The sequence below is a fragment of the Pagrus major genome, chromosome 15 (assembly GCF_040436345.1).
Source record: "Pagrus major chromosome 15, Pma_NU_1.0".
NCBI classification, from domain to species: domain Eukaryota; kingdom Metazoa; phylum Chordata; class Actinopteri; order Spariformes; family Sparidae; genus Pagrus; species Pagrus major.
The window spans coordinates 30423425-30438553 of NC_133229.1; the positions used below are offsets into that span (position 1 = coordinate 30423425).

Here is a 15129-nt window from a genome sequence, read left to right on the forward strand (position 1 = left end):
GCTTCACACAACAACGTGTACCTGACAAGTAGACAGCTACAAATAAAAACCAGCAGGGGTGGGGCGCTTTTATTATTTGATTCATGACTCTCAAATTACTTAAAATAGACGTGAAAAAGTCGGGTTCAGATCCAGAATAAACAGTCACATCAGATTTACCGACGGGAGGAGAGCTCGGTTATGAAAAAATGCATGTTTGTTTTTGATGTTTTGTATATTTATGATTGAGATTTGTTACCACAGCTGCAAATATTATTAAGTATTAAGTATGTTTCTGGTTTTTGTCCATAAACAACAAAACTGCCAAAACACACATCTTGTTTACATCTTAGTTTGAAGGGTTAAGCGTACTGATGGTGTCGTCACTCCCCAAAATTAACTTAGAGGTCGCTTTTGAGACAACAAAAACTTTAACACACAATAATTAATTTCTGCCGCAAAACAAAACAAAAGATGACTGGAGATCCAGACCTTCTGGAGGAATAAACACCTGGTTCTGCTCCGATCGACGGGAGGAGAGCTCAGAGATTAGTTTTGAACTTGTGGGATTAAAAAGTGGATTTATCTTCACTCCTGTTTATCAACCTGACTGCAGCAGTGATCCAGAGGTGACCTCCAGGTTCTGTAGTGTTGACTGCTGACTGGAGCTGGAGGGGAAATGGACTTTACTTTATGAACATGACGTTACAGAGAGGAGATACAGAACCAGAACCAGAACCAGAGTCTCTGCTGAGTGCTGACTTCAGTCTGAGGCGACCGGTGACTAAATGAATCACACCGTCACCTTCAGGAAATTTCTCTGGTTTGAAAATTGTTGGAAACATTTGGGATGATGTGAGAACACGACGCGACAACATGCAGAAATGTTATATATTATATCTTTAAATCATCATTTTTCATTGAGGTGGAAGGGGAAGATTTATTTTTGGTTTGACTCAGAAATGGATTGTTCTGGTCTGTTTTGCGGACTACAAAACTTCACCTGACTTTCCATCAGCGTGGGGGTGAGGAGACGATGACTGAATATCATTTTTGGGTGAATTTATCCTTTAAACTGATTTGTGATAAATGGTTTTGTACAAGGAAACATTCTCACAGCCTCCAGGTACAGAGGAAGGTTAGACCAAGTATTTAACATCTCGTTTGTTATGTAATCCAGATTTTTATGTACCAATAAAAACATTTTAGATCCCTGAGTGTCGCTTTATTCCTTGTTTTCGTTTATTTCCTCTGATTAAAGACGGCGCTGTGTCGATCATAGTCTCTTTCCCTAAAACTGAAGAAGGCCTGATCTGAGGTTTGCGTGCCATTGTCCCTGAGACACTTCAGCTTGAGTGGATCCAAATGTGTTTTCTGACAGAGGCTCGGGTCCACAGGGTATAGACAGGAAACTGGATCCGGAGGCCAAACGGTCCCACAGAGAACCTTCGCATGGAGCCGCTGACATCACACATAACCCTGCGTTTTACTCTGGAAGGACGATGAACTGGAGTTTATCCCAGAAAAGACTTTCACAATTGTTGGGCCATCAATAACGCCAGCGTTGATGTTTTTACGGTTTGTTCTCGGGGTTGAAACTGCAACGAATATACACAAATTAGAAATCCAAAAAAAGCCTCTACAAAGTGCTTTTTGAGTGAAATCCTGCATCTCCTCATCTCTCTGTGCAACAGCTCAGGGCTTCATGTCGCCGGGCCGTCTCTGCTTGTTGAAGTCTGTTATCTGCGGCCCACATGGCCTCAGATGGTCGTCGGCCTGCGGGGTGACGATCTGTAGATGCTCGCGCTGATACGGACGCGTGACAGTTTGAGAAAACATTCTTTGCTCCGACGTCAAAGCGATGATTTCACGGGCCGATCGTGTCGACTGAGAGCCTCCGCGGTGACGTCAAAGAGTCGCGTTATCGTGTTTACTCTCTCCACGAAAGATCAACACACGCCCGCAGTATTTATTGACACGCCGTAATGCAGTTAGAAACCGTAACATAACAAGTCATTTAACATTCTGCTCTGCCCTCCAGTTCATCTCCCAGCTATTTTCCCCCCCCGAAACACAGATGGTTTCCTCAGTGAGGGCAATAAGAAACAAGAACACATAAATACAAACACACATGCAGCCGACACCTGGCCGTGTGATAAGCTCGCGCAGCCTCACGCCGACGTGAGCAGAGCAGAGCTGTGGGTCTGAGACAAACACGACGCTGGGAAAAGAAAACCAACTGTCGATCTGTGGAGAGACAGACGCTCGAAACAGAGAGGCAGAAAAAGAAAGAGTCGAATCAAAGCTGCCGGAGAGCGAAGTAAAAACCGAGGATGTGGAGTTTTATCACTTGAACATATTTGTGTCTCCCTCAGGCTTTGGACAGTCTGGACTCGAGAAACAGTCATCAGTGCCTGGGAGGGAAAGAAAAACTGTGTTGTCATGGTAATCACTTCCTTATGGTCTCTCACACACACACACACACACACACACACACACACACACACAGCAGCTTCATGATATTTTGCCGACAGCCCCACAAACTGATTCTAGTCTCATTAAACACACATTTATCTGGTAATATGCACCAAACATATAATAAACATCCATATTTATGTATCGGACAAGAAGATACTACTGATCAGTTTCACTTCACTACATCTACCAAGGTGGTTATGTTTCACCTATATTTGTTGTTTGTTTGTTTGTTTGTTTGGTTGGTTTATTTTGTTGGTTGGTTGGTTTGGTTATTTGTTGGTTGGTTGGTTGGTTGGTTTATTGGTTTGTTTGTTTATTGGTTGGTTGGTTTATTGGTTTGTTTGTTTATTGGTTGGTTGGTTGGTTTATTTGTTGGTTGGTTGGTTTGTTTATTGGTTTGTTTATTGGTTGGTTGGTTGATTTGTTGGTTGGTTGGTTTATTGGTTGGTTGGTTTATTTGTTGGTTGATTGATTTGTTTATTTGTTGGTTGGTTGGTTGGTTGGTTTATTTGTTGGTTGGTTGGTTGGTTTATTGGTTGGTTGGTTGGTTGGTTGGTTTGTTTATTGGTTGGTTGGTTGGTTTGTTTATTGGTTGGTTGGTTGGTTTGATGGAGGATGGATCTCCAGAATAGACCCCATTAGGTTTTGGTGCTGTCTGAATTGAGGGATGGATCCAGGTTTTTTTCTTCTTCTTCTTACTTTCTTGGGAGATAAGGCTATTTTCCACATTTTCATTAATTTCTGAGGGATCTCTGAAAAATATCAGGCGTATTTAGGTGGCTAATATCTATGAGTGAGTACAAAAGAGGACTGTAAGGTATGCACTCTACTGAGTTCATTTTTCAACTCTAAAATGACTTCCTTGGTACATTTCTCTGTCAAAACTCTCGAATAACTACAATTTAGGAATCCTTATCAAAAACCTTTGTTATGTGTTCATGTTAAATATCATTAACTTACAAATATCAAGTACTGGTCTTAAAAAAATTGTTGGAAGAGAAATAAAAACTCAGGGTCAGAAAGATCTCAATATAATGTTGTAATGATTCACGTTTCCAAATAAAGTTGACACAAAGTGTAATTTCACAGTCAGTTTCCTTCAGTTGCACGAGAATGTTTGCAATTATTGGTATTTTTAGAAAACGTGTGTGTGTTTGTGTGTGTGTGTGTTTGTGTGTGTGTGTGTTTGTGTGTGTGGGTGTTTCACTCTCTGCAGTCGTGTAATTAGCTGATGGCAAATATAGCCGATGTGGAAACACTGTCGTCGTCATCATCATCATGTGGGTTCCCGTGTGTGTCTGCTGATAAATGCATCCTGTTTTCATCATCATCATCATCGTGACAGATGAAATGCTGAGATGCCCTCACGCTCCGACACAACACATCTTTGACTGACAGAAACATTTTGTGTCTCTACAAAAGTTTTTCTGTGCATTTGCTAATGAAATAGCACATTTCTGACTAGCCACAGATTTCTCTCCACTGTGATCGGAAATTAAATTACTTGAGAAGAAGAATGAAAAGTCGAGTCATGATGTCGAGGCAAAGTGTTGAAAAGCCTGTGAGTCCTGATGCAACCCCTCGGTGAACAAGTCTCTGCTCCACTGTTGCAGAAGAGCGACACCAAGTGGTCACTTGTAGCTACTGCAGCAATGAAAACACAGGTCTGAATTACAGGAGACGTAAATGGGTAGATTACAATACATACAAATAACAAATTAAAGGTCCAATGTGTGAGAAAAGTTGATTTCTGAGTCTCATTCCCAACTCGTCAAATACTTTGGGATTGTAGGACGGGTCGGCCGCCATCCCAGTGCGTCAGTGTTTGATGAGTAGTATCAACTTTTCTTACAAACAGGACCTTTAAAGGTTCAACTGAACAAAAAAGGAGATGGTGCACGTGCAAACCTCAAAGAAGCAGAAAATAAAAATACTCAAGTCACAAAAAAATGGAAAGTTTTTATTATTTTTCAATTAATGGCACTGCTTTTAAAATAATTTACATATGTAATGTTTTTAGTTTCTCCAAACTCAACTGAAAAAATGACCTTGTTACCAACTTAAAAAGTCTCAACTCTCACTGGACGTTGCAGGTTACAAGAGATAAATCCACACACACTTGAATAAAAACAAAATACGGTTCACGATCTTGGTGTCATGTTTGTTCTTTAATCTTCGATGGTTTTTTCACACAGACCGACAAGTTTCAACATAAAAAGATTTCCAGTTCTTCACAGTATTGCATTTTGCACAGTGTTATACAGACTACAGAGTTTTTCCAGTGAAGGCACAAAACTAGAGATTACTTCTGCAAACGAAATCCCTACAGACGAACGTGATGAACTGAAGGATATCAAAGTTGGCGCGGAAACAGATTTACACAACATAAAACTAACTTTATCTCTACCGACTCACGGCAAGAAGGGTAGTAGTGTCATAATCAAACTAACATTAACTCCAGTTAGATTACTTGTTCGGTATGTTGTCACCCACTTCTCCAGCTGGTTTTCTCTCAGAGCTTTTGCACATTTTCCCCAAAACGTTTCAGAACACAGAAGTCATTACATTTATTTTACAAACCTGTGCATGAACCCTGCTGATTGTCCAATAAACAACACTCTCTTCATATGAAATCCAACAGCTCCAAGCGAAGTGCTCCGGGTTGGTTTAGTGCAACTTTCCTTCAAATACTGTACCATTAAAATAGACCTCGCTCTGCTACAAAAGTACACATAGTAGTACAAGATAACAGTATTTTATAAGTACTTTGCTTTTTTTTTTTTTTGCTACATATGAAGCATGCTTTCACAGTAACACAATAGCTACATATGTAGTAGTAGTAGTTGGGCCGATTCATGCATCTTCCACCACCTTCCAGTGACCAGAAACACCCGACAGGAAGCAGCTCGATGGAGGCAGACCTGCAGCACCGCACACACTCCTCCACACACACACCTGCACACACACACCTCCACACACACACACACACCTCCACACACACACCTTAAGAGTTACGCTGCTGTTTGCATAAAAACCCCACTTTGATTTGTGATTTATCGTTATCGTGATGTGGTCTCAGATTCTGGTGTGATCAGCAGAAGTTGACAGAAAATAGCTGAAAGTTTCCTGATAATGTCTCAGGTAAATAACCAGCTATATATTAAGATAATTCTTAAATAATGTTGGGGTGATTTTCAATTAACTTTGAGGTAAATACTGTGGTAATTTTGGGGTAATTTAAAATACATTTCAAAAACGTTCCTTGGTCATTACTATGTATGACCATGAAACTTTCAGACTGTTCACATTTTTCACAATATTGATTTTTGGCTCTTTCAATTGCTCAATAATCAAAGAGAAACAGTTTTTACCTGACAGCAGCAGTAACACTCGGCTTTAAACTCACAACGTGCTGAAGGTCTCAGGAGTCTGATCACACATCGCTCTCTGGATACTCAGTGGGCAGTTTGTCCAAATTTATCTGGATCAGGTTCGTACGTGTTAACAAGCAGCGGACAGTTTTCCTGACTAAATTCACATTTGTTCGACTGCTGACAGATAATACGGAATATTTGGCTTTGAAATTGGCAACTTCCAATAAATTTGGAGCAAATCACAACTGACACAAATGCTTGTCAGGTCTTTGGAGAGGCTGCCTGAAAGCTTTATTTACAAAGACTTAATACTTTATGATATCACTGAAGCCAATTAGAGCTTTGACTAACTATTTCATTAAAATCAAACAACTTGAAACAACTGAAACATAAAGAAGAACCACCATGAAGTATGTTTAGGATTTTGAAAACTGCACAAAAGTTTCTTCAGCTAGATAAATCCTGGAAGGCCTTGAATCTACATAACTTTGTGTTTGTGACCCAGATAAATGTTCTGCCAAGTTAAAGTACTGTAGGACTACTACTTCCACTTGACGACACATAATAGCTTTGTATACAAAATATCTATTAACACCGTCAACAAAACCTAAACCACCGACAGCAAAGATACATTTTACACCGAGTACTGTCTTTAACATTTACATTCTTATCATTGGATGAGTGCAAAAATGGCGTGTAAACAGATCGTACAGGATGATGCTGCAGAGACAGGAATGATTCGATTAAACAAGCCGTCATGAGCTGTTTAGTTTACTGCAAATGGACTGTATGCGTTCACGGCACTGTAAGTCACTTTGGATGAAAGCGCTGATACGACGTCATTCATTTTGTGATCGGAGAACCTCCACCCGTTTCTGTGTGAACGAGCGCCGGTTATAAGCCCGAAAAGTCGGGTCTTATGACGCGGCAGCTCTTCAGTGTGAGCTATTACATTAACTCAAGAGTACATTCGTTATATGTGTGGTGTCCTCCAGACCCGGGACACACTGTACCTGCATGTACATGGCTCGTTCTGACCGGCGATGTAGTGGAGGGTAAAATATGCAGCTTCCCAAAGACTGGAAGGAGAAACTACCTTCCAAACTCTTTCTCATTCGACTGTGGCCAAGACAGAGAACAAGCATACCTCCAAAAATGTTTGAAATGCTCCTTTAAAAAGGTGGACTATAAACAAAACAAACAGCAGGCGGTTCAACCTGCGCTACATCCCCGGTTTCATCCTGCTTCGGCAGCAGATTGGCGGCTGATTGGTTGCATGAGACCACGACCGCCAGAAGAAAAATGAAAATCACAATAAAGTATTTCCAAGTCAACATATTTAACTTTTAAACTCTATGTACATTTACAGGACAGTCTCTGAGCTGGTCTCAATGCAGCCAACCTCAGAGCCATGAAGTATATGCAGAGTGTATCTGTCTCAGGTCCGGTGTCATCAAACGTCTGTCTGTGCTTCACAAACCAAAGCAGAGCTGCGAGGGCGACACGACAACATCTCAATCACAACATACGTTCCTCTACAGATAAGATCATTAATCACCATTAGATATACAGCCAACAATCATGGCTACGTGTTTTAAACACCACCAGAGACGAACAGGCTCAGCTTTGGACGACGGGTCTGACAAAATCGTGTCCGATATCTGTTTTGAAGTATAAGTTTATAACTACACTGTTTTTAAACCGTCTCATCGGCCAGATGATGAGCTTCTGATGGGAACAGAAGAAACCAAAGTACGATCGTGGCCTTCCTCTCAAAGCAGCGAGAAATCTGAATCAAAATAAGACCTCTGGCTGACTTTGAAATGTTCTGAACCGACTCGTTTTTATTCTTAATTCCGTAAAGGGGTCTTAAATATGCACATGATAACATGCTAAAAGACTGATGCTAAAGCTAAAAGACCCCAGGTAAAGAGTCATCCTCACCTGTTAAAGGTGTTATTTGGAGAATATGCTACCGTTAGCTTATTAGCTCATGCTTCAGTTAGCCGATGAGCAAGAGTTTGAAAGTGTGTTTTTACGATGAGTAAATTAAGCTCGTCTTGGTGAATATTTTGTTTATTTATCACACTAAAATCTAAGAGAGGTTATGAAACGTAACAGACTATAGTTTAAGTCTAAGTATTATTATGAGATGGGAGGCTGGGGCTAGCTGGTTAGCATGCTAACTTCAGTAGACAATCGCTGCAACACAGAACAAAAATCCTGGCCACATCTTACAAGATGCTCCTTTAAAGATCCACGTAGAAAACATGGAAATAAAGAGACAGCATTGTTGGCTAACAATTGTTCTTATCTTCAAACTGTGTGTAAGAGAAAAGGCTACTAAGATGATGATAAACCAGTTTGTTCAGATAACGAGCTTGGTTGGAGTTGCTGGAGTGTAAACTAAATCCAATAAAGATCAGGACAGAGCGGCTAACGTTAGCCTAAATAGCATAGAGGACCGGCTCTCACACAGTAGGTAGTAAGCTAGCCAGACATGCTAACGTTTGCAGCCTATATTTGAAAAGACTTCCCTGTAAACCGCTTCAACATGTGGAGAGACTCAAAGCTCAGTCACGGTTACTAAACGACCCTGGACGAAGGGTTTCAGCGAACGTTTGGCCTTTAAAGCACAGACAGAGACGAGATAACTGGACTGAAGGGGACTTTTCCGGAGGAACCAGGCCGAGATGTAAAGGTTCGACCCGAGGAGAGGACGTGTCATCAACATCACCGGTAAACTATTTATCCTCGTTCCATCTGATTCAGGAAGACAACAACTTGTTTCCAACATCGGACCTCGACTGTAATTAAATCTGAACTCAGGAGATGAAATACAAAAGCACATTTTTACCTGAAGTTTCTCTAAAGTACAGAAGAAGAGGATTCAGAACGGAAGTTTCACTAAAGACTGAGATGACCGATGATGCTGCGTTAGATATCATGAATTGTGCTGACGAATGAGAGTAAAGACGAGAAGCTGTTATTCATTTATATGTTTGAATACTGAAGTTTACCCACAGCCAGTGTAACACCTCATACTGGTCTATTTCAGTACAGTAATCTATGGAAAAGTACGAAATATGCAAGAAAACAGCGCTGGTTATAAAAAATCTTGAATACAATGTGGTCATGCTGTAATATTTGTTATTGCATTATGTTCATAAACCCTGTTAGACAGTGTACTTCACAGTTAATAGTTACTGTACCGTGTTTTCTGTAATCCGAAGCTAATGGAAAAGTTACTTTTGTATTTATTGTTTTGTATTTGTAGTCTTGTTTATACTTTATGTGACTTATCTGCTATTTTCTGTGTTTTTCTTCCTTCGATTTAGAAAAATAATTGAGTAAAAATTGCGAAGGAAGTGTCGTTCAGGAGGAGCACACGTATCCAATCATGCTACAGACATTTGATGTGATATTTATACAACTATTTTACATAATAAATGTATAAAGTAAATGTTTTGTCGAGGAAAAAAAAAACTTCTTTAAAGTAAAATGTTATTTTTTCCCCAATTAAGTTTATAAGTTGCTCCAGTTGTGAACAGAAAGTCACCAACATGTTGTTTAAATTTGCAGAAGCTCATAACTTTTCCTCGTCAAAATAAGATTTTATAAACGACTTGATTTCCTCTTTCTGCCAAAATCATAATCTAATGGGAAATTTCAAAAATGTCGCCATCACCCAGAGGTCACCGCCGTCCAGAGGTGGGTAGTGTGGCCACTCACTGTACTCAGGTAGTGCAGTGAGTAGTTACTTCTCAAAAACAAGTACTCGAGAAGAAGCTCAGGTAAAAAAAGGAAAACGGAAACGTAAAAGTCAATAACTAAGTTACTTAAGTAGTCAGTACCTTAAGATGTAAAACACGATTCCTCAGGTAAAAAAGCGAACACACACCTGTATTAAATAATGATGAACTGTGCGTTATTAACTCATCTGTAAAAGCAGCTCGATGAACGAACCACAAAGTAAAAAGTAATGGTTTTTAATAACATCTTGTCTCCACCCACCTCTGCTGCCGTCCTGTCAGATTACAGATTTTAGTCAGAACCACGTCTGCTCTCCTCTCGCTGAATCAGAGTCCAGACTTTGTTACTGTTTCTACTGAATAAATGGACCTCGGCGTGAAGATAAACGGCTCGGTGTGAACGTGACCTCGCAGTACTTTTCCATAGGTTAACACACTGGAATACAGTTGAATAGAGTTTGACCCGCTGACACCCCCTCTCCCCCGGTGTTTCTTTTACAGTTCTACGCCTCGTACCCGGCAGACCGGCGCCGCTGGTGGTTCCAGATGTCGTCTCTGTGTTCGGGTCGGCAGAACAGCCTGGACGACTGGGCCAGACGCTCCCGGTGCTCCCGCTCCCGGTCTCGCTCCCCGGCCGCTTTGGAGAACAGGGGACGTCCGCCGAACTGGGAGGAGGAGTGGGTTCTGCTGTCGTGAAGTCCAGACGAGGAGAGCTGACCTCCCGCTGACCTGGAAACGTCACGGACAGGAACAAATAAACAGAGGAAGAGGACAGTTTATACACAAGAGCTTCAAATCAGGGTCTTATTTGGACTTTTACTGTTCGTTAAACGCACAAGATCCCAAATATTAACTTGTGGGATTAAAAAGTGGATTTATCTTCACTCCTGTTTATCAACCTGACTGCAGCAGTGATCCGTGGAGGTGTTTATCGGCCGGTACTGAGAATCCGTCCGATAGCAGTGCATTAAAAATAAAATCTGACTGGTGCATGTACTCGCCGATACCGATTCCAGCAATTTACACAAGATCGGAGGCACTTCTGGTTCTGGTATCGGTCTCAGAACAACCCCAAACAAATCCAGGTGAAAGCGCTGAACTGCAGTAAAGGAAGAAGCAGGTGTTCTTGATCCACAGACAGCAGACAGCAGACAGGTAATCTCACTCCAGTGACTGAGTGGAAGGACAAAGTGTCTCACGTCTAACGATGAATTAAACATGAAGTCAACACAGACGCCTCATGAATGATGGAGCAGCTGCTGTGTGACCTTCTGGACCAGCAGCAGAGCAGCAGCAGCTCACCTGCCGAGCAACAACCAGCCTTTTATCAGCTGAGCGGACGCCAACGTGATCTCTGACTCGTTCTTCTGTCAGAGGTCAGAGCTGTCGAGGAGCGAAACGTGTTCGACGTTTCTGCAGTTATTCAGACATTATATATTAACAGATATGTGATATGACAACAAAATTATAAAAGTTAGACAATTAAATGTTTAAACTCGGCTCAGTGTCACGACATGTGATGTAATCCTGTTTCAGAGGTTATTGCAGCTCATTTTTATTTAATGTCATTACCACAAAGTTTTGTCTCTCAAACTAAAGATGATCTGATTATTAATAGCCAAATGATCCGTTATCAAAAGTTATCAAATTATCTATATATTCATATGATCACTTAACAATGTTGTATTCATTTATTTAACATTTAAATCTGCCCATCAAACCGTCACAAAGGTGTGACCCGGCCCAGGTGTGTCCTACAGATTAGACTCAGTACCTCAGTGATTCATGTGACTCATGTTTGAGGAACTCACCTGCTCTTAGTGATTCTGTGAGGTCCATTATCAGTGGGCTGCTGGTGCTGATAAGGGCACAAAAAAGGTCAAAGGTCAGGTGTTATTTTCACGACAGCACTGAACAACCACGGAACAAAACACATAAATAAACGTACAATTAATTCAGTGTTTACTTGAGAATCAATACTCAGAGAGTAGCCTTTACTTCACAAAGTAATCGGTAACTATTGCTTCCACATAAATGTAGTGGAGTAAAAGGTTCAGTATTTCTGTCTGAAGTGAAGGAACATGGAGACAGTTCTTCAAAATTGTGCTTTAAGGGACAATTTGTAAGATAAAACTAACACAAACAAGTTACACCTTTAATTTTAGTACTTGAGTAAAAGTACTTAGTTACTTTAGGGACTCTGTGTGTGTGTGTGCGTGCGTGTGTTTGTGTGTGTGAGTGTGTGTGTGTTGTTGTACCTTGTAGTGGTTGCACTGTTGCGGGCTGCCGTTGACCTGGTAATACTCCACCAGTCTCTCGGCCAGAGCGATGCGTCTCAGCAGATTCTCGATGAAGTGCTGGATTCGAACTTTACCGCACGTCTCCTGTCGAGCCGCCGCCTCCAGAAACTTCTGGATGGTGATCACCTCCCTGGAAAACAAAGATCATATATCTAAGTACAGCACTTTTACCTAAAGATCGTAATTAAAGTACTTAGATCCCCTTTAAGGTCTTCAGAAGCTCAAATCATTCAAACCTGCTGCCTGGTTACCTCTCTCGTCGTTCCAGCTCGTTCTCCGAGGCGTTGAGCTGCTCCCTCAGCGCCGCGATCACCATGACGGCCACGTCCACCTGCCGGCTCAGTGACCGCTCCCTGTTGGCCACTTCCTGCCTCTCCTGGGCCAGGTGCTGCGAGTGAGCGCGCTCACACAGGAGCTCTGTGTCGGTCTGGGCGAGCTCCGTGCTCACCTTGGCCAGCCGGCGCTGCATGGTGCTGTCGGCCGCCCGCAGGATGCTGGCCAGCCGCCGGCGCACGGCGGCCGAGGCTGCTGCCGTCTCCAGACCCGAGTACGAGTTCTGCTCTGGTGGTGACAGAGAAGGAGACAGAGATTGAGTTACGTACTCACTCTCATAATAAATACAAGTCTTCTCCAAAACACAAAGAAAGTAAACCTGAACGCACCGACCAGGTCCAGGTCCAGGTCAAAGTCCAGGTCCGGGTCTAAAGGTGGTCCAAGAGGAGCCGGAGGAGGGAACGGGAGGTGATGGTGGTTGATGTGATGACAAACGTCTGACTTTCTGATTTTGATGTCCTCCTCATTTCTTCCTCCACATCTCTCTTCACCCTCATCCTCATCCTCGTCTTCTCCCACGTCTTCATCTTCTGTCCCTCCCTCCTCTTCGTCTTCCTCCTCCTCGTCAGCCTGCGTCCCCACCCCGACGCTCTGAGTGCGTCTCCTCACCGAGCTGTACGAGTGGAGGTAACTGCTGTCTCTGCTGTCGCTGAGCGAGCGGGCGTGCGGCGGCCGCCCCGCGCTCTGCTGCCCCCTGCGGGTCGGGAGGCTCATGTCGTGCCAGGGGATGGCCGCCGTCAGCGGGTCGGGGAGTTTGCCGGTGATGCTGAAGCCGCCGGTGATCACGTCCGGCGAGCGGTACGAGTGGTGGTACTCGAGGTGGGCGCGGAGCGAGGCCAGGCTGCGGAAGCGCTCCTGCTCGCCACAGCGGGGGCAACGGAAGGGGAGGTCGCAGGAAGTGACGGTGACGGCGCCGCAGGCCTGTCCGTTCCTCTCCAAGAGGAAAGAGCCAGAACCTCTAGAACACAACTTCTGCTGCATCACTTACACCTGAAACACAGAGAGACACGAGGTTCAGCTGGTTCAGATACTCAGATGTGAGGATCGTCTTTGTTTTACGTCAGTGTGAACGGAAAATCTTTGAGTCTGTGATTGTTGGTTTGATAAAAAAGGAATTTAAAAACAATCATCTGAAACAATATCAACAAAACAACAGTCAGACATCGTCAGAGTTTAAACTGAACCAATTCATCAATGTGTCAATCAAGAGAAACGATCTCTGATAATAATTTACTGAGGAGAAAAGTTAAATATTCTTTGTTTAGTTTCTTTAGTTATGAAGATTTGCTGCTGTTAATTGTATTATCTGATTATTATGACTGAATATCTTTGAGTTTTGGACTGTCGGTCGTGTAAAACAAGACTTTAGATGACATATTGGGAAAATAACAGAGAAAATGATGGATAACTCTCGGTTGGAGCTCTAAAACTGCTCTACTAGTTATTACAGATAATAATTACAGCAGTAGAGCTTCGGTATTGTTATTTGTTATTGAATAAAAAGAGGTTTGTTGTGCCGTTTGTAGGATAATAATGGCTATTTTGTGGTTTGTCTTCATTAATAGTCTACATTTAGCAAAAACAAACAAAAACCCAACAAAATCAATGTTATAGATGGATGGATTTAGTCTCTCATGCTCTCTCCTGTGTGTGTGAACTGAATCTGCTGTGTGTTTATTTATTATTTACTCTTTTATCTCCTTTTGTTTATGAATACTTTGCTCTTAAACACACGCCTGCTGATGTCTCCATACATTACTCTGCTAGCTGTGGTCGAGGTTGCTGCTAACATTTCAGTGTGGGAAAGAATAAAAGCACGATTTAGAAAAGAAAACCTGACATCACATATCACTTAAAATGAAAATACTACTTGTAGTGAATGTGTTTAGTCACATTTCTCTCATTTAATCCAATTTAAATGTATAATTTCAGACTGAATTGGATGATAAAGCTCTCTATTATGTCAGTAAACCACACAGAAGTCGTACATGCGTGTTAAATATATATAATTAGTTGAATAAAACCCCTGATTAAATCAAAATGTGCCTTCATGTATGATGTTGTGCTGAGCTGTGACTTGTCAGTGAGCAGGCTGGGTGACAGCAGGTGAGCCGAGCAGCTAACAGCAGCTTTATTTCAACACAAACACAATAAACAAGACGGTTTTTTTGTTAAATTCCGCACTTTTTTTTTTTTTTTTTACCTTCAGAGTTCATCTCAAATAAACCGAGTAACAGGTCGGCTCCCCTCCTCCGCTAGCATCGTTAGCCGGCCGGACCGCTAGCCGCTCCGCCATGCTAACGCTAAGCTAAGCTAAGCTAAGCTAACAGAAACAATCGCTGAATCACTGCCGGATGTCGGTGAACGCGCTGCTTCTTACCGCGTGCAGGTGACCGGCCGGCGGGCTTCACGGCGGCCGGTGCCCGTTAGTGTCGCAGGTGGAGACCGACAGCAGCCCGCATGATGTCATTCACTCACTCACACACACTCACGCACACACACACACACACATACACACGCGCCGTCAAGCTTAGCCACGGAGCTAACAGCCGTCACATCCGGCCAACCCCTTCAAAGTAAAAGCATTAAAAAAAAAGTGGGGCGTGTGGCGGCTACTTCCGGTAAGGATTTTTATTTATTTATTTATTTATTTTTAATCATCATACTTTTTGATCTTTCTCTGCTGAAAGTGGCGATCTCGAAGATTTTCCAGAAGCAGCAGCTGCTGCGGTGTAGTTTTAGACCTCGCTGCTTCCTGGAGATCCTGTGTGACGTCAGTCAGTCGCTCAGCTCTGCCACGCCTCCATAACAACGTCACATGACGTCACATTTATCTCATAATTTATCTGACTGTGACGCTTCGTCCGCCTGCTCACCCCCGAGTCCGAGGACACTCGTTTATTGACGTTTATT

General features: G+C 42.5%; 1 protein-coding gene across 3 annotated transcripts; it reads right to left on the reverse strand.

Moving 5' to 3' along the window:
• Positions 1 to 4604: 4604 nt before the first annotated feature.
• znf365 (zinc finger protein 365) lies at positions 4605 to 14728 on the reverse strand. 3 transcript variants are annotated; one of them, XM_073482197.1, is made up of 7 exons: positions 14597 to 14728; positions 12546 to 13206; positions 12135 to 12444; positions 11842 to 12013; positions 11395 to 11441; positions 10100 to 10312; positions 4605 to 7321 (listed from the first exon to the last, which is right to left on the reverse strand). In XM_073482197.1, the coding sequence occupies exons 2-7, from the start codon at positions 13195 to 13197 to the stop codon at positions 7285 to 7287; spliced, it is 1431 nt and encodes a 476-aa protein (XP_073338298.1). In that variant the 5' UTR covers positions 13198 to 13206; positions 14597 to 14728; the 3' UTR covers positions 4605 to 7284. The 3 variants fall into 3 exon arrangements, with proteins under 3 accessions (XP_073338298.1, XP_073338299.1, XP_073338300.1); XM_073482198.1 differs by lacking the exon at positions 14597 to 14728 and adding an exon at positions 14420 to 14461; XM_073482199.1 differs by having other exon boundaries at positions 4605 to 10312.
• Between the last annotated feature and the right edge of the window lie 401 nt (positions 14729 to 15129).